The 20,741-nt window shown below is 44.6% G+C and overlaps 1 protein-coding gene across 1 annotated transcript in view; it reads left to right on the top strand.

The window, feature by feature from the left end:
* Positions 1–6,712: 6,712 nt before the first annotated feature.
* Positions 6,713–20,741, top strand: part of GPR176 (G protein-coupled receptor 176) — a 63,443-nt gene continuing 49,414 nt past the window's right edge. The window contains exon 1 of the mRNA XM_075843341.1: positions 6,713–7,484. Within this exon, the coding sequence (XP_075699456.1) occupies positions 7,289–7,484 (196 nt within the window). The 5' untranslated portion in view covers positions 6,713–7,288. The remainder of the gene's footprint in view (positions 7,485–20,741) is intronic.

The following is a 20,741-nucleotide window of genomic DNA, read 5'->3' as shown; positions in this document are numbered from 1 at the left end:
GCAACAAGGTTTAAAATGTGTAAAACGTGTCAAAGTAACATTCACATTAATGCTGTCAGGGATCATTATCATGTATATTGTTTGAAAAATATTATCCTCACACATATGTATATACATTTCAGTTCTTTGTGTAATATACTGATATATATAACAAGTTCTTTGTTCATGTCGGACACACCTATGGAAGACACCGCCCCCTGGAATGCAAAGAGGAGTGTGCAGAAGAATGTATAGCAAAAGTTACAGCAGAAGAGCCAATGGAATTCAAGCAAGTCACACATCTATAGGGAGGGTCATGTGTCTTCTCTGTGTGTGTTTCTTTGTTCTGAATAAAGTTCAGTCCCTCCTGGCTGACATTGAAGCTGTACCTCAGACATTTGTGTGGTGTACTTCTCTCCAGGCATGCCTTCAGCTTTCAATTTACAGAGGTGGTTATTCGGTGTGAAATGCGGACCTGACAATGCCAGGACCCAAGGATTCTCCCAGCAGAACATTGTCCAGAGCATCACAGTGTCTTTGCCAGGTTGCCTCATTTCCATGGTGCATCCTGGTGCCATCTTTTCCCCAGGTAAGCAATGCACACACATCGGGCCGTCTCCATAATATAAAAGACAACGTGATACAATAGACAAGGACACCTTCTTCCACTGCTCCATGGTCCAGTTCAGATGCTTATTGTAGGCGATTTCAGCGGGCACTCTGATCAGTCTGTGGCTACGCAGTCCCAAACGCAGCTATCTCCAATGCACTCTGTGTTCTGATACCTTTCTATCATAGCCAGCATTAACTTTTTCAACAACTTTTGCTACAGTAGCGCTTCTGTAGGATCGGACCACACTGGCTAGCCTTTGATCCTAACAGCATCAATGAGTCTTGGGTGCACATGACCATGTTGCCAAATCACCAAGTCGCTCAGATCCTTACACTTGCTAATTTTTCTTGCTTTCAATACAAACTTCAAGAACTGACAGTTCACTTGCTGTCTAATATAAACTATTTATTGACAGGCTCCATTGTAACAAGATAATCAATATTATTCACTTTACCTGTCAGTGGTTTTAAAGTTATAGCCAAATGGTGTAAGCAGACAGTAGTCAGTAGCAATTCTAGCACATCAACCACATAAGAGACGGGTCTGGGGGCCGAGCGAGATCAAAGAACGGCTACAAAGCATGTCATAAATTAGTCCATGGTATTGCGTATAGTCACAGTAAAATATTTTTTATATTGCAGACGTCTTGTATCCATCTTGATCAGACCAAGTGATTGGGCCTATTGTTAAGTTATCAAGAGTTTTAGGAGCCCAATGGTTTATTAATGGGTCATGGGTTAAAAAGTTAAAAAAATATATATTTTTATTTCTTTCATATTATGTAATACCTTGGCTCAGACTGTGAAAAAGTTTTGGCAGTTCTGAGAAAAGTGGATCAGTATAAACTTACATTGTGCACATGTTTAAGCACTCTGCTGGTGAAGAACAGTCTAAATTATTTAGAAAAGTCTGAAAGTAAAGAAATAATCTTAAAGTATCTTCAATACAAAAAACAATTAACTCAGAGACAGAAAAAGAACACAGCGCCTAAGTGCAGATCACAGTAGGTAATATTGCTAAACTGTATGGGTTGTACTAGAACAGGCACAAAGCTGATGTAAGCTCACCAGGGTAGGTGAAAGTTGCAGCTGCAACATTATATTCTATAGCAAAGGATAACTGTCGACACTACTCAAAAAACGTAAATGGCGAGCGCTGCTGGGACCAGTGCTTCCAAAATATTCCAATGTCGGTGGTGCTTAGTGCAAATGAGAAGTCAATTGTGGAAATATCCAAGGAGATATATATCACAGCACTCACAGGTAGCAAATAGTATAAATTCTTTATTTTCGGTGCTCCATGACAGGAATTGTACAGGAGACAAACACATTTACGTCCTCTTATGCTTTCTCAAGGAAGATTGCATAACCACACCTAAATAATCCATCACGTGACATTACCATGGGAATACAATGAATCTAAAGTACAACATTTAGAAAATAAATACACATTATAAAAGAACAGCAACACACAATTACAACAATATCTATAGGAATGAGGATAAATAATTCCTATCATTGAAACCCAAGGGTCCTAAGGCTTCGGTTTTAACAATCCAGTTAGCCTCACTTTGCAAAAATGTAGTATGTCTATCCAAATCATTAGACAGGGAAAATACTCTTTGTAATCCTGCAAACTCTAATGTGGATACATCACTACTGTGAATATTCTGAAGACATGCAATAAATCTTGGGTTGGTTATACATTATTATTTACTGATGTAGTTTTCTATCAAAATCAGATAGTATATAATAAATGTATTATATACTATCTAATTCTATCTAATAGTATATAAAATTTATTTGTGTCTTTATGCATTTTTATCAGGATCTGATTAAATACAGTCAAATACAGTCAATCATGACATCGTTTTTTACTGGTCTTGGTGTTTGTTTTTTACTATAAATGATTGTTGTTTTTATGTAATTGTTATCTGGTCTGATGAAGACGCCGGTTCGCAATGAAACGCGTCACCAATAAAGTTTCTTATCCTTATGGATTTTGCCTTTGGTGGTCAGTAGCATTACAAGCCTCCTTTCTTCTGTACCATTATTATTCAATGCTAAAAAGACTGCAGCACTTGAAATTCAGTTTTGCAGTAAGAAAAGCTTGTCCCACACCCGAAAGTCTTACTTAAAATTGGTTCCTCCCTTTAAAAATGTAAGGGGGCTGGATGGCTTGCATCACACTTTCTATGCAATGATGATAACAAGTCTAATAAAAATCTCGAAACAAAATGGAATTTTCCACTTTGGTTGTAGTGTCCATTTAAAGGGAATGTGACGCTAGAAAAAAATTTATATTTTTTTTAGTTAAACAATTAGTGTATAGGTGATTAAACATTGTTCTAATTTTTTTAATTTTTTTTCACGAGTCAGGAAATATTATAAATTAGATTCTAATTTATAACATTTCCCAGTGCTGGTCACTAGATGGAGCAATTCCCAAAATTGCAGCATTGCATGTGGTAAAGCAACCACATTGCTTTATGCTGCAAAATTTGAGAAAACTCACTCGCTCTAGTGAGCTCTCAAAATCCCCCCCTCCTTTATCCTGGCTAGTGCCGGGAGAAACGAGGGGATTGAACGGTCAAACCTCCTACACTGTGTGTCACCATTTTTTGAGCTAACACACAGTGTAGTAGGTTTACATACACTAGTAAACACACAGTAAAACACGTACATACATAGACCTAACTTACCTGCTCCTGCCGCTCCCTCCGGTCCGTCCGCTCCGTCTGCTACCTCCCGCTCCAAGTGCAGAAGTCCGGAAGCCGCGACCGGAAGTAGTAATCTTACTGTCCGGCCGCGACTTCCGGTCCACAGGAAAATGGCGCCGGACGTCGCACAGTTCAACTTGGACTGTGTGGGAGCGGCGCATGTGCCGTTCCCACACAGACGGCGTACAGCATAGTGGATGGAACGGGCCCCGTTCGCATTCACTATGGGACTGTATGTGCCGTATTCCATGTCTGTATGTGTCATACAGAAATGGAAAAAAAAATGGCAGCCCCCATAGGGAAGAAAAAGTTCAAAAATACATTTTTTTAAAATATTTAATTGAATATCTATGGACAATAGTTAGATGTCACAGAGGCTAGTCTCCTAACAAATAATATAGAAGCCCCATGCAACTGCAACTCTGTTTGTATATGATTTTCAGAGGAAACAAAACCCACAAGGCTATAAAGTCAGTGACCAAAGTCAAATGTATTTACAGAGTGAACATCTGCAAATAAAACAAGAGCGTCTTGGAAAAGAAAGCAGATTTCAAGGCCCTGTGTTTTTCATTCAAGGATCACATAGTCAGGTGTAGATCAAGATGGTCAGGCACAAGTCAATTCAGTCTTTCAGAATGCAAAATATAATATGAAATATAAATAAATAGCAATTTTTTTTATATACCATAGGAGCCTCTATGGAGAGTATGGCTGGAAGCAATGTGGAATTTGTTAATGGAATATAAAACCCATGACACGGTTCAACACGATAACCCCTTGCCATAGGCCCTATTAGGACATATAGATGCCATAAAGGGGAGGGTCCCCCACTCAGGTTCATTTTCTTGTAAGTCGTAGCTGAGAGTCATATTAATGTTTAAAGAACCAACTTTGTTCTCAATACTGGAGGACATGGTCCACAGCCCATGAAGAGTGCCTAGGCCCTTTTTTCCCCAGGCAAACAAGAGGATACAGCCCTTTGTACATATTCTCAGCCCTTCTGCAGGGTGAAAGTCAGCACTAAAATTATTTCTACTATACAAACTCTTTGTAAATTGGGAGACCAATTGGAAGCAGTCAAAGATAGTGGACTCTATTATCCCCCCTATTATTCAGAAGGCGAAGACAGTACAGAGACCCGCAGAAGACGCTAGACACGGCAGATGTATGTATAGAAGAGATGGAAAATTACTCCAGGAACTACAGTTTTTCCATATGGGGTTGCGAGACACCTATACCAATATCCTGCCTTTAGTATAACCTGATAAAAACCCTTATTCCAAGAGTGCCCACTCACATTTAGAAAATCGATAGATAGGGCCCTTAGCACAAAATGTAGTGAAGAAATTTTCAGGAACATTTTGGTAAAACCCACTTGTTCATCATGAAAAAGGTCACGGAGACCTCTTGTGAACAGAGGATCACGCTTTCAGATACTGAAGTACAGGTATAAAAAAACCTTATACATAGCGCCGCTCAACCATGATGGACATGTGCCATAGTTCCCATAGCCCATTTTTATTATTGTCTGCTATGCTGCAACCCACTATTATGCTGCTTCATGTCACTTATTTTGATGAAAATGTACCACAATCTTCCTATTTTAATTTTGTTTTAAAGGCAGTGGGCACCCTAACTACGATGGTCCTTATAGTATCTACAAATGCATGCAAAGTACCGGTCTTTCCATTATCGTTTAGAGGACCAAATATTTTTCACAATTCGATACCCTGTACAATACTGGTTTCCTCCCTTTAAACAGTAATTTATTGGAAAAAGATTTACAAACCTGGTTGTCTTAGGCCCCATGCACACGTCGGTGCAGTATTTACGGTCCGTAAATACTGCACAGACAGGCCGCGGAGTGTCATCCGCATTTGTGGACCATTGTCACAGTGATAAGTATGGGAGCACGGTCCGTAAATGCGAAAATAGGACATGTCCTATTTTTTGCGGCTCCTTTCTAGGGCACACACCCTTAAATATACGGGAAGGTGTCTGTGGCCGATGGAAATTAATGTGTCAGTATTTTATCCGCAATTACGGGTCTGTAATTGCAGATACAAAATACGGATGTGTGCATTCGCTCTGATTTGCATGGCATTTAGGTGCTAGTCCTCTTTACTATATATGCCCCCTATTTTAAAATATAAAAAATGTATTACCTCCTGACGACCCCTTGTAGACAATGCCATACAGCCCCCCACCTCTGCCTTGTAGACAGTGCCATACAGCCCCCACCTTCCCCTTGTAGACAGTGCCATACAGCAAAAATTGTACTCACCTAGGCCCCGTTCCCACAACGTAGGGAGCTGCTCCACAACGCCGACGACGAGATCCTTGCATAGGCTGGCGTGATCCAGTGACGTCATCACGAAGGCCTGTAGCCTAGTAAATAGCAGAGCAGGGAGATACTTAGAAGTTGATAGGGAAAATAGGGGGTAGGAGGAAACCTCCAGCTCACCAGCTCCACGTTCGTGTGTTCAGGTCTCGCCCGGATCTCCGCGTCGGCCCGCGGTAATGAGCACAAGAGAGAAGAAAAGAGGATCCAGCGAGATGAAAATACTGTGGGGAAACTATGTTTCCAATTTATTCGTTTGTGAACAGCAAATGACGTACACAGGAACAAAGTAATATGGCAAGGTGGTTAAAATGGCAAGGTATAAAGCAGCCAAAAGCTGAAAAAAGGTAGCATCTCTAGTCCACACAGATACTGGTATAGAAAGTGGCGTAATCTTAGTCAGTGTAAAAGTTAATAGCAATGATTTATGTTGTGACAGATTTATTAAATATGGCAGATGCAGTCATACATTTGTTGCAGCATATGTCAATAAAACAGTCTAGCCATTGACAAAACTACGCAACTTTTCATAAACGTAGGCCAATGTCTCCCTGCAGAAGATTTGCTTTAATTAAAGGTTGTCATAGACATGATCATTTTGTTGCTATACATTGGTCGAAGTCATAATCTTTACATCTATGGGGACAATCCAATTGTTCAGATGAATGGAATTCTATCCCATCACTCCAAAAACCTTGTTCTCCGTCACTCCAAATGCTTAAAATCTATTCTTCATCGCTACTCATCAGTATATTTGCATGCACGGATATAGCTTTATGTTACAATATATGATCATTTGATTGGGGGGGGGGCAATCTTTTTTAAAACACGTCTCTAATATGTAGGTACCCAAACAAAAAAAACAAAAAAAAAAACCACACAAGACTGGCAAGAAAACTAAAGCTAATGAGTGGCATAAGCTTTATAATACAAGGTCAGGATCTGACTTAGACAATTATCAGAAGAAAAGAGATTCATTAAATGACACATTTGATTTCTTGTGACTCCCAAGGCATTTTGGGATTGTATCCTCCTCATCATAGAAGGCAAAACAAAAATCTGGAATGGAAGCGTCTATCCTTGTGAATTGGATCTAGATGTAGGCAGTCTGTATACAGTGTGTGCCTGCTCATGTGATCACTGCCTTGCTTGTCTAGGTGGAAAGAGACATCTCATCTCAAGGATTTTCTGTCTTTGTTCTCCAGGATCAGTCTTTGCGGCTGATTCTGCTTTTTCTCTTTTCCAATCAGTATCACAGACTGTAAGAAGAAGAAGAAGAAGAAGAAGAGAGGTGGAGAGCTTGTGTTACGAGATTACAGAGAGGGACCAAAGAAGCAATGAGATTCAGGGTCAGCTCTCTCTCCCCTCCTCCTCTTTCACAGGCATCTGACATGATCTTGTATTGGAGATGTTTGCTGGGGGTGAAGAGCAGAGAGAGAGGCTTGTGTTCTCCCGGCAGTGCAAAGAGCCAGACAGGCTAAAGGAAAGATGCATTATATGTGGACATGTCAGGTAATTATTCTGAGATGGGCGCACAGAGCCAGGGAACCTACAGAGCTATGGGCTTCAGACCCTTGATTCTTGGACCAACAGCTAGAGCAGAGTCAGTGCAGCAAATGCAGTAGGTGGCAGAAGAATGGCCATGGGTTATAATGGCAGCTTGATCTTCAGAAATAGGAGTGAGATTGGCTTCTTCCAGGCTGGAGCCTTTGAAATCAGGAACATATCTCATTCACAAGTCCTATGGAGCAACCGCAGCAACAGTGATGGGCTGAGCTACAGACATTTTACCACAAGCGTCCAAGTTATTATTTTCATTGGGTCTCTGTTGGGTAAGTTCTGTATTCGACATACATAAATTTCCTCTCTGCGTCATAAATACAGTTCTATACATCTAGATTTATATACATCACTTAAAGACATGAAGATAATTCTGCCAAACTGACCATGATTTACGATAATCTTTGCAATTGCAGTCTTAGTCACTTATTAATACATTTGAAGCATTAAACTGAATTTGATCAATAACTTATCATGGAAATCTTTTGAATATTGTAGCCTGATGTTTGCAAACAAATATTTTAATATTGTATAACTATAGGACTATTCATGGGAGGGGATTATTGTTTACCTCTATGCCTGCCCACCTTTACTCACCATGCTTTTATGACCTACTGAATATTAATTGGATATTGAACAACTATACGCACCTCCAATGTGATTTTGATACTGGATTGCTGCAGGTTAAGGTTAGGGCTATTCCTAGACTTTTTATTGCTCACTACAAAAAAAATACACTCAGAAAATCACTGTCGATAGAAATGTATTGAGAAGCTTGAAAATCTTTGAAAAATCGCTCCAGTCAAGCGAGTTGCTAGCATTTTTTATCGCTACATGATGGGTTTTCTAAGTGATTTTAAAAAGTAGTAGCTTCCTGTGTAGAATAATATGAAAATTGCTTGGAAATCTCTTGGAAATCAGTCATTAATGTTCTGATGATTCCATGGTAAAAAGTCTGTGTGCAGCCCAACCCTCTAGGTTTCTAAACATCACAAAATTACATAATGTGGAAATTTCTGTACAATATTGTATTCAGACCATAATAGATAAAGAGCTGTAAAGTCAGTCTGAAAGTTCAGATTAAGTTACCTTATGCTTTACAACCCAAAAACCACTGAATCACTCCGATATAATTTGTCGTGTCAGTGGTTTGTACCTAGACTAATCCTGCGTTTTTCCATCTGTGCGACTAGTTGAGAATTTAACTGCAACGTTACCACACGGATCAAAGAGATTTTTTTGTATCTACAGAACTAAATATCTTTCCAGAGTTGGAAGTAATCACCCCTCTTCTGCAATCACATCTTAAGCCAGCCATACAGATGAGAAAATTATCAATTACTATTTATTCTGGATCAACAAACAAGCTAATGTGTATGGGGGCAGCCCAAATACCCACCAACTTCTGCTGTTGGGGAAAACAAGGTTGGGCATGTTGGATAGGGAATTGGGGCAGATAGTGGTCGGTCAAATGAGTATTTAGCTGCCAGCTTTCTTTCTTGTATGGTTAACATTACTGGCGGGGACACAGGTTTTTACTGGCCTGCATATTCTGTCCTGATCTTCTGTGTAAAGAAATAATCCAGCTGGTTAAAATGACAGAAACCAAAAAGATCAGGGCACCTCTATCCATGGGTTGTAATGTCAGTAAGCATGTTAGTAAGGCTGGGGTTACACAAAGACTTTTTGTGAATATACAACCTACTCATAAAACTCTGACAAAACTATTTTGTTAGTGAAAAGGTGTTCGTTCCCTGGAGTTTGGTGAATATTGTTGGTGTCTATTGGGTAAAGTGGCTTTCTGGTTGGACACTATATGGGTTATGGGCATTGAACAATTGTCCATACTTCCATAAAAATTGTGATCGGCCACTATATGTTTATTCACCTGTTTGTATGCCTTAAGCAAATCAATTTGAAGGCCATATACTACATGGGCATGTTGACTCTATATAGCTATATGCCTGATGCATATTAATTTGTATAACATTATACTATTCATATATTGGAGGTGTGATCTGGGATTTTCAGTGTGATCCATATCAACTTATGCCTATTTTTCTCTCCTTCTGATTGTGATATTTTAAAAACTTTTTTTTTATATTGGACTTGCTAATAAATTTAATTTATATATTTCTATACCTTTAGTGATTGCATTCCTTTTGATCTTTTTGAGCGTTTTTTTATAGCATGACACCTGAAATGACAAATATCATGTGATGCAAGTACATAAAACTTTCATGATATTTTCATGTGACTGTTGCACAATCAATGGCGTAACTACCGCTGTAGCAGCCGTAGCGGCTGCTACGGGGCCCGCGGCAGGAGGGGGCCCGTGCCACCCGCTGACATGCCCCCCCCATATGACCGGTAGCGCCGCTAACAGCCGTTATGGTTGCTACAGTGGTAGCAACACTACTACGGGGCACATGCCGCCGAATCTCTAACATTTCATTTCATGCCCGGTGGCGTTGCTAGCGACAGCCACCCCCTGTTGCAGTAATTGTAACTGCATCTATATCACGCAGGTACAAATACATGCATTAGCTTTGAATGGCTGGGCACCTTACAATGACGATGATTGGGGGGAGGCAAAATTACTTGCCCCGCCAATCAGCGCCATTCAATGATGCTAGCGGCGCAATGACGTAATCGCGCCGCTTCCGTGGTTGAAAGGCGCTGATTGACGGGCTAAGTCATTCTGCCCTGCCAATCAGCGCCTTTCAATGACGCGCCGCTTGCATAGTAGAGCTCAAGCAGACCTGTTCAGAAGAGAGCAGATCTGCGTTGCCACCGTTCATAGTGAACAGCTAAGTAGCCCATCACAATGGGGACAAGTACAGCCAATCACTGACTGGCTATCCCGTACACGTCTCTGCCTGCACCATGTGTCCTGTACTGGACTGCCCTCTATCTGTACAGCATGTCCTGGACTGCCCTCCACCGGTACAGCATGTCCTGTTCTGGCCTCTACCCGTACAACACGTCCTGGACTGCCCTCTACCTGTACATCATGTCCTATTCTGCCCTCTACCTGTACAACACGTCCTGGACTGCCCTCTACCTGTACAACACGTCCTGGACTGCCCTCTATCTGTACAACACATCCTGTTCTGCCCTCTACCTGTACAGCATGTCCTGTTCTGCCCGCTACCTGTCCAGCATGTCCTGTTCTGCCCTCTACCTGTACAACACGTCCTGGACTGCCCTCCACCTGTACATCATGTCATGTCCTGCCCTCTACCTGTACAACATGTCCTGGACTGCCCTCTACCTGTACAGCATGTCTTGGACTGCCCTCTACCTGTACATCATGTCCTGGACAGCCCTCTACCTGTACAGCATGTCCTGTTCTGCCCTCTACCTGTATAACACATCCTGGACTGCCCTCTGCCTGTACAGCATGTCTTGCACTGCCCTCTACCTGTACAACATGTCCTGGGCTGCCCTCTACCTGTACAACATGTCCTGGGCTGCCCTCTACCTGTTCAGTATGTCCTGGGCTGCCCTCTACCTGTACAGTATGTCCTTGGCTGGCCTCTACCTGTACAGCATGTCCCAGACTCCCCCCTACCTACCAGTATAGCATGTCCTGGACTGCCCTCTACCGGTACAGCATGTCCTGGACTGCTCTCTACCTGTACTACATGTCCTGTACTGCTCTCTACCTATATTAAATGTCCTGGATTGCCCTCTACCTGTACAGCATGTCCTGGACTGCCCTCTACCTGTACAACATGTCCTGGACTGCCCTCTACCTGAGCTACAGCTTCTGGATTACCCCTTTACCTATACTACATGTACTGTAATGCCCTCTGCCGAAAAGATGGCCTGAAATTTGTGGAAATATATGCATGTGTTACATATGGGCTTTGCCTTGGATTTTACCCTTTGCATTGCTCTACATTTGACTCACAGATTTTTTCCTGGTGCAGGTGATTGGTGTTTTGTAAATACTATTCACTTTACATTGCTTTTCAGTGCAGAATACATGCCAAAAATTTAAAATGTGGCCTGACCTTAATTTTTTCTTATTCTTGTTGAAATTTTGGAGCTTTCACACCAATTACTAGTTTCCCATAGTTAGGGCTAGTTCATGCAGAGTTTTTTTTAGCGGTTTTTGACACGGAAACCACACAAAAATGGCCAAAACCACCGCTCATTGATTTCAATGGGAAGCGGAGGCGTTTTTTTCCCGTGAGCGGAAAAAATTGCTCGCAGGAAAAATAGCGACTCCTCTTTCTTTCGGCAGGTCCGTCTCTGACCTGCCGGAAGAAAGCCTACACAGCCTACACAGTATCAAGCTCCCATAGAACCACAGTTTAATGCTCCCATTGAACCCACACACAGTATAATGCCACTATAGCTGCCACCACACAGTAAAATGACCACACAGAAGCATTATATTGCCCACACAGATGTCCCCATACAATATAATTCCCCTTTAGCTGCCCACATACAGTATTATGCCCCCTTAGCTGTCACCATACAGTGTAATGCCCCATAGTGCTGCAATGCCGCTGTAGATAGTGCCACATTGCTCACTGTAGATAGTGCCCACATAGATGGTGCCAGTGCCCACATACTACCACAGTGCCCACATAGTGCCACAGTGCCCACTGTAGATAGTGCCACAGTGCCCACATAGTGCCACAGGGCCTACATATAATGTACCATAGTGCCCACATAGAAAGTGCCACAGTGCCCATGTAGATAGTGCCGCACACAGTGCCATGTAGATAGCACCACAGTGTCCCCTGTAGATAGTGTCCATATAGTGACACAGTACCCATGTAGATAGTGCCATACCCCCTTGACTATAACGCCACCCCCACTGTAGATAGCGCCCCTCTGTAGATTGTGCCATTGGGCTCCCTCTAGGAGCGGAATCTCCAGCCAGAGCATCGGCCGATGATTCTACTCTAGGAGGAGCCCCTGACGTCACTGTCCATATATATGGATCGCGATGCTAGGGGCTTCTCCAGGAGCAGAATCCCCAGCCAGAGCGTTGGCAATGCCCTGGCCAGGGATTTTGCTCCAGGAGGAGCTCCTGACTTCACTGTCCATATATGGAAAGTGATGTTAGCGGCTTAACGATGCCGGAATCCTCAGACAGAGCATCGGCAACAGTCCGCTCCTGGAAGAGCCACTGATGTTACTGTCCATATATGGACAGTGACGTCAAGGGCTTTCCCAAGACAGGAGTCCTCGGCCAGAGAGCTTGCGTTGCTCTGGCCGGGGACTCCATAGTTGAATGCTGAAGCAGGGAGCTGATGGTTCCTTGCTTCAGCATTGGATTCAACTGTATCTGCATATTGAGGTCGCAGATACAGTTGACACTGGAACATACCTCCGGCCGTCCAGGACAGCGGGATACTGCCCAGAATCTGGAACTGTCCCACTGTTGGGAGGTATAGCTACAACCATGGCACATATCCAGCACAATCAGGTTTGGATTGAGTGACATAACATACTGAGCTTCTCAATGGAACTTTATGCAGCCAATAATATAATTTCTATTATCAGAACCCTTCATGACAGTGATATTATAAAAGTCCCTCTCCTTTCCCTGCTACATCCCAGGCAGAATACAGGCTGTCACGAAGCGGGTTAGTGGACCCACTAGGCCGTACCGCCGTAGCGGGGAGGCAGCTGGCCAAACAACAGGAAACCCCAGTAATACAATGTCCGGCACAAGGGTACCTGGATAGTTCAGACGGTGGCCGCAGCTCTGGCACTGTTGGAGATGGGTGCAGCAGATAACGCCAAACGTGGCGGATGACACAGGAGCCGCAGGTTGCACCAGACGTGGCAGATTCCTCCGGACGTGGCAGATGACACAGGACGTGGCGGATTCCTCCGGACGTGGCAGATGACACAGGACGTGGCGGATTCCTCTGGACGTGGCAGATGACACAGGACGTGGTAGACTCAATACTAAAGGCACAGCACGGGAAACAGGAACAGGTAACAAGGAACGGGTAACAACTGGAACGGGAAACACTAAGGGACCATTTGCAAGAAAGACTGGGAAAACTAACAAAGCTCAGGCAAGGCTCAGAAGGCCTGGGGCCTTCTTATAGACCGGGAAATCGTGGCAGTTGATAATGATGACGACTTCCTTTGTGTGTGCGCTGGCCCTTTAAGGCTGGGCACGAGCGTGCGCGCGCACCCTACGGGACCCAGCAGACCAGAACGGAAGTGAGCGCTGGCGTCTCCTAGGAAGGAGATGGAGGCCAGCGCTCACAGATCCATGGCTGCGGGCGTCGGGAGGCAAGTAAACTCGACGGCCTGTGGCCCTCTTACGCCCCCTCTTCTTGGGGCCAGAGCGAGAGAGGAATTTCTTAATAAGCGCAGGGGTACTGAGGTTCTCTTCTGGCTCCCAAGACCTCTCCTCAGGACCAAACCCTCTCTAGTCCACCAAATAGAAAGTCCTTCCTCCTACCCTCTTGCAGTCCAAGATCTCCCTCACCTCGAATATATCAGAAGAACCGCTGGGAGCAACTGTGGAACTAGAAGTCTTGCTGTAGCGGTTCAGGACCACTGGCTTCAGGAGGGACACAAGAAAGGAGTTGGGGATTCTGAGGGTAGGAGGCAGCTTATAGGAGACAGGGTTTATCTGTTGCAGAATCTCGAAAGGACCAAGGAACCTGGGAGCAAACTTGTATGAAGGCACCTTCAAGCGAATGTTCCGAGAGGACAGCCAGACTTTAGTGCCCGGAAGATACTGAGGTGGCTCTCTTCTCCTAGTATCTGCTTTTCACTTCATGCGATCGACTGCCAGTAAAATAGAGGATCGAGTCTATTACCAGATTTGCAAAAAGTCCCCATAAGCAGAGTCAGCAGCGGGTACTTGAGATGTGGTCGACACTGGAAGAGGGACTCTAGGATGTTGACTGTACACAATGGGAAATGCAGTGGAAGTGGTGGACTCACTGGTGTGGTTGTTGTATGTGAACTCGGCCGATAGAAGAAGCTGTACCCAGTTATCGTGCTGTGAAGAGATGAAGTGGCGGAGATAATTCTCCATGATCTGGTTTATCCTCTCAACTTGCCCATTGGACTGGGGGTGATAAGCTGAGGAAAAGTCCAATCTCACATCCAGGAGTTTAGAGAGGGCTCTCCAGAACTTTGAAGTAAACTGAACCCCCCGATCTGACACGATGTGAAGAGGCAAGCCATGCAAGCGAAAGATGTGTCGAATGAAGAGACTCGCCAGACGAGGAGCAGAAGGTAGGCCGGTCAGCGGGATAAAATGTGCCATATTAGAGAACTGGTCCACCACACCCAGACAGTGTTGCATCCTGCTGAGGGGGGAAGGTCTGTTACAAAGTCTATCGCAATGTGCTGCCAGGGGGCATTGGGTACAGGCAGAAGTTGAAGCAGGCCGGCAGGCTTGGAGTGAGTAACTTTGTTAGTGGCACACAAGAAGAGACAAAGTCAAGAACATCTTTAGGTAGCGTGGGCCACCAGAAGTGACGAGCAATCAGGTCTCGGGTTTTACGGACACCAGCGTGCCCAGCCAGTTTAGAACTGTGTCCCCAGCGGAGAATTCCTCTCCTGTCTGCCAACCGAACAAAAGTACTCCCCGGAGGGATGTCTCTAACCTGCAGAGCATTAGCAGTGACAATGCAGGACGGGTCTATGATAGTCTGAAGGGACTCCACTGTGTCTTCCATCTCAAACGATCTGGAAAGGGCATCGGCCCTCACATTCTTGTCCGCGGGATGGTAGTGGAGCACAAACTGGAAACGGGTGAAGAACAGCGATCATCTGGCTTGACGGGGATTCAGTCGTTGTGCAGACTGAAGGTAGGTAAGGTTTTTGTGGTCGGTGAAGATCAGGATGGGGTGGGCAGCGCCCTCTAGAAGATGTCTCCTCTCCTCCAGAGTCAATTTGATGGCCAGTAGCTCCCGATCTCCAATAGAGTAATTACGCTCAGCAGAAGAAAAAAGTCTTGAGTAGTTGCCACATAGTACCGCCTTTCCTTTGGAGCTCCTCTGGAACAGAAGTGCATCTGCACCAACAGAGGAAGCGTCCACTTCCAGTGAGAACTGCCGAGATACGTCAGGATGATTGAGGATCGAAGCTGAAGTGAAGGCTTTCTTGAGGCTAATGAAGGCGGACTCTGCCTCTGGAGTCCACACCTTGGCATTCACCCCCTTCTTGATAAGGGTAGAGATGGGAGCCGTCAGAGAAGAGAAGTTAGGAATAAACTGCCGGTAGAAATTGGCGAATCCCAGGAACCGCTGTATGGCCCTTAAGCCTTGAGGACGTGGCCACTCCAGGACAGCTCTCACTTTCTCAGGATCCATCTTGAGACCCTGATGCGAGATGATGTAGCCCAGGAAGGGCAGAGAACTCTTCTCAAAGACGCACTTCTACAGCTTGGCGTATAAATGATTCTCCCTTAATCGCAGTAAAACCTGACGGACATGCCTCCGATGAATCGTCGGATCTGGGGAGAAAATCAAAATATCATCGAGATAAACAACAACACAGACATAGAGGAGATCTCGGAAGATATCATTAACGAACTCCTGAAACACTGCGGGAGCATTACACAGTCCGAAGGGCATCACTAGGTATTCGTAGTGCCCGTCCCGGGTGTTAAATGCCATCTTCCATTCATCACGCCGGCGAATCCGGACTAGATTATAAGCCCCACGCAGGTCTAGCTTAGAAATTTTTTTGGCTCCTCTTATGCTGTCAAACAGCTCAGATATAAGTGGCAACGGGTATTTGTTCTTGACCGTGATCTGGTTGAGACCACGGTAGTCAATGCAGGGTCGAAGGGATCCGTCCTTTTTAACGAAGAAGAATCCAGCCCCGGCCGGGGAGGAAGACTTTCGTATGAAACCCCTCTCCAGATTCTCCTTGATATAGGCCGACATGGATAGAGACTCAGGCAAGGACAGAGGATATACTCGGCCATGGGGGAGAGAGGCATTAGGAACCAGTTCAATGGGGCAGTCATAAGTCCAATGAGGAGGCAGTGCCTCAGCCTCCCTTTTGCAGAAAACATCTGCATATTGAGCAAACTGTGGAGGCAGTCCCGCCAATGACTGAGGCAGAGGAGACTTGACAGGATGGATCTGCAACAGATAACGACCATGGCACTTGGAGCCCCATTGGAGAACCTCTCCAGAATTCCAGTCCAGGACTGTGGCATGTAGTCGAAGCCAAGGCAGGCCCAGTAGATCAGGATTGATGACCTTGGGCAAAACAAGGAAAGAAATTTATTCAAAATGAAGGACTCCAACCTGAAGCTTCAACGGCTTGGTTTTAGAAACGATGGGATCAGGCAGAGGCAGTCCATTAACTGAGGCAACAGCCAAAGACGTCTCTAGGGGGGACAGTGGGCAGCTGAAGATGATCCACAAGCTCTCTCTGGATGAAATTTTCAGCAGAACCAGAGTCAAGATAGGCAGAAACTTGATGCATCCTCTCGCCGGTTTCTAGGGTCGCAGGAATAGTCAGCTTGGAACTGAATGCTTTATTAGGTACCGTTCCATCTAGGGTTTTTTCTCTATTCAGTCCTAGGCAATGGGGTCTCATTGGCCTCTGGGGATACAGGCACACAATATGGCCTCCGAGGCCTCAATACAAACAAAGTCCAGAAGGGCATCTGCGTTGTTTCTCCTGGGTAGACAATCTGACATAGTTACTCTGCATCGGATCCTCTGGTGGGACGACTGAGGAGGATTGCTGGAAAGTAGAATCCAGCCTAGGAAGCTCTCTCTCCCGGAGAACCTCTTGGGAACGCTCCCGGATCCTCATGTCAACCCGGGAGGCGAGTAGGATAAGATCATCCAGGGTAGATGGCAGATCGCGAGTAGCCAGCTCGTCCTTGATCCCTGAAGACAGTCCCTGTTAGAATGTGGCCACCAAAGCCTCGTTGTTCCAGGTCAATTCAGCAGCCAGGATACGGAACTGAATGGCATACTCGCCCACGTAGAGGTCTCCCTGGTGTAGGGTCAGCAAGGATGCAGCAGCCGAAGAAAATCTCCCAGGTTCCACAAAGATCGAGCGGAAGGTCTGTAAGAAGCACCTCAAGTCACGGGTCTCTGGTCCCTGATGTTCCCACAGAGGATTAGCCCATGCCAGGGCTTTGCCAGTAAGAAGAGAGATGATGAAGGCGATCCGGACGTCATCCGAAGAGAAGGACCTGGCATGTAGTCTGAAGTGGATCAGGCACTGATTCAAGAATCCCCTGCAGGACCTCGGGTCTCCGTCATAGCGTGGAGGTAGCGGCAAGAAACACAGGGGATTGGTACCATACAGACAGGAAGTGTAGCAGGAGGAACAGCAGGAATGGGTGCAGTGACAACTGTGGTTGGAGCAAGCAGCCGATGGGCAATGGCGTTCACCGACAGGGGGAGTTGGTCTTGTCGTGACTGGAGAGCCTCCATCTCGGCCAGCATGGCTTGTGTCGTCAAAGTCTCAGGTTGACCAGCGGGTTCCATGGCCTGAGCGTACTGTCACGAAGCCATTAGGCCGTACCGCCGTAGCAGGGAGGCAGCTGGCCAAACAACAGGAAACCCCAGTAATACAATGTCCCGCACAAGGGTACCTGGATAGTCCAGAAGGTGGCCGCAGCTCTGGCAGTGATGGAGATGGGTGCAGCAGATAACGCCAAACGTGGCGGATGACACAGGAGCCGCAGGTTGCGCCAGACATGGCGGATTCCACCGGACGTGGCAGATGACACAGGACGTGGCGGATTCCTCCGGATGTGGCGGATTCCTCTGGATGTGGCAGATGACACAGGACGTGGCAGACTCAATACTAAAGGCACAGCATGGGAAACAGGAACAAGTAACAAGGCACGGGTAACAACTGGAACGGGAAACACTAAGGGACCATTTGAAAGACAGATTGGGAAAACTAACAACGCTCAGGCCTGGGGCCTTCTTATAGACCAGGAAATCGTGGCTGTTGATAATGATGACGACTTCCTTTTAAGGCCGGGCACGAGCGTGCGCGCGCACCCTACGGGACCCAGCAGACCAAAGTGAGCGCTGGCGTCTCCTAGGAAGGAGATGGAGGCCAGCGCTCACGGATCCATGGATGCGGGCGTCGGGAGGTGAGTAAACCCGACGGCCCGTGGCCATGGACGCTACACAGGCATAGCAGTCTATATTCCGATAATGATTAGCTCTGCCAACTCATAAGTCCAACACATGACAAGAGTAGTTCCACTAATAGAAGTACAGTACATTGGGAAATTGCTGTATAGGCTTTAAATTTGCTGTCGCGATACAAAACATAGCAGGATAGAGGACTGGATACAGCCAACCAACAAATGAGTAAGAAGAGGTTTTAATTGCATCTATATGTATATAAAGAACTACTCTGTAAGTTCAAAAACAGTCACTGCTGGATTTTTTTTAGACCAAAGCCTTTCACAGAAAATTAGAGATAGCCAACATTAAAGTCCCTGAAATATATCACAGACAATCCTGTGCTGTGATGTGTGTCTGGAGGCATGAATGAAATCATTTGGTAATGAATGCCAACAAACAGATAAAGTTCTAAAAAGCTATATTTGAAATCAATAGTTATATACTCAGAAGACTCGTTCAGTCATCCCACACAGATGTAGCTTTTTAGAGCTCTGATTCCCTTAAGAATTTTACACGGGCCGTGTTTACACATTTCTAGCAAAATCCTTACACATGCAAGAGCAGTAAGAATCCCAAAATTGATGGGACAGATGGAACATGCCAAGCTCACCCTGGTCCAAAATCTTTGTCATCTTCAGCCGAGTCCAAAAGTATTTGGACAGTGAAACAATTTCCATTATTGAGCCTCTGTACACCACTACAATGGATTTGAAACAAAGAAATAGAGGTGTGATTGAAGTGTAGACTTACAAGTTGAATTCAAGGGGTTTAAAAACAATATTGCATTAACCGTGTAGGAATTACAGCCATGTTTTACATAGTCCCTCTATTTTCAGCGGCTCAAAAGTAAATTGGACAGACTAACATAATTATAAATATAAGGATTATTTGTAATACTTGGATGTAATACTTTGCAGCCAATGACTGCCTAAATTCTTGAACCTATGGATATCACCATATCCACAGTCACATCATTAATAATCAACCCCAGACGAAGGCTCGAGGGCCGAAACGCGCGTCGGGGTTGATGCCAGACAGTGCCAACTGTGACATGGGTAAGACGTTTTGCTTCATTTCAGCTATTTCAGCCGTTCCTTCTATGCATGTATTCCTTTGATGGTTATACATGTGCGAGTGGACTGTTGCTCTCTCCAACTCCTGCATCTGGCTGTGATTAATATCACCGCCTGGTGTGATCCTCACCCATTACACTGGGTGCAGGACTGTGTGCACTATAGCTACACTCATATTTATTTATATATTTATTTATTCATTCATTTATTTATTTCATTTATTTATTCATTTATGAATTAGGAATTGCTCATTTCTTCCCCTTGTCACTTTGTTATTTAATGTATTACAACTCTAACATTGCCTACATCACTGTCTGGCATCCTTTTCACACTGTGGCCATCATCTTTAACTTTTAAATGTCTTTTGTTATCTGTTCTAATAAAATTTGTCATTTTTAACCAAACCTTGGTGTGTCGGACTCCGTTTCTAGGTTTATAATATACATCATTAATAAACCCCAGTGAACCAGTTCCATTGGCAGCCATACATGAGCATATTTCATGCATTTCGGTTCCCTGTGGCATCAGTGGGCTTTCCGTGTGGCATCAGTGTTCCTGTTTTTTTTTTCTCATCATTTCTTTAGCAAATGGTGCGTGAAAAACATGGACAGCACACAGATGTCATCCGTGTTCTGTCCATGTTTTTCATGCACCCATTGACTTCAATGGGCGATGTGGACCACAAAAACGTACCAAAATAAGACATGCAGTGAGTTTCACGCAACGGACACACGTTACGTGAAAAACCACAAACGTGTGAATAGCGCCATTGAATTGCATAGGTTCGTGTGATATCCGTTATTTCAATGCACAGTACACTGACGTAATTTATATTTGTCTGAATAAGGCCTAAGCAGTGGTCTGAATTTTGAGATAAACCCTTTGTATTTACATTCATGAAGACATCTCTTAATTGTAGATTTTCAAAGATACGCCCACCTTCTCAAGAGTGTTCTGGACTTGGTGAAATGTTGGTAAACTTTTTTTCCATCCAAGGAAAGAATTCTGCGATCTTCCGCTTTAGTTGTCTTCTGTGGTCGTCCAGGCCTTTTGATATTGCTGAGCTCGCCACTGAATTCCTTCTTTTTAATAACTAAATTGTCAATTTGGCCAAAAGTCTACACTTCAATCACATCTCTATAGCTTTGTTTCAAATCCATTGTGGTGGAGTACAGAGGCTACATTATGAACATTGTTTCACTGTCCAAATACTTCGGGACCCGACTGTTTGTGATCCTTTATACCTATTTAGAGAACATTGTACTACAGAGCGCAATATCCACCAATTCCCTAGTATGGATGTGAGCAAAGTCCTATAAAAGAACCTGCC

Source organism: Rhinoderma darwinii, chromosome 12 (genome assembly GCF_050947455.1).
Source record: "Rhinoderma darwinii isolate aRhiDar2 chromosome 12, aRhiDar2.hap1, whole genome shotgun sequence".
Lineage (NCBI taxonomy): Eukaryota > Metazoa > Chordata > Amphibia > Anura > Rhinodermatidae > Rhinoderma > Rhinoderma darwinii.
Note: the sequence above shows the minus strand (reverse complement) of the source record. Positions and strands in the feature narration are given on the sequence as shown.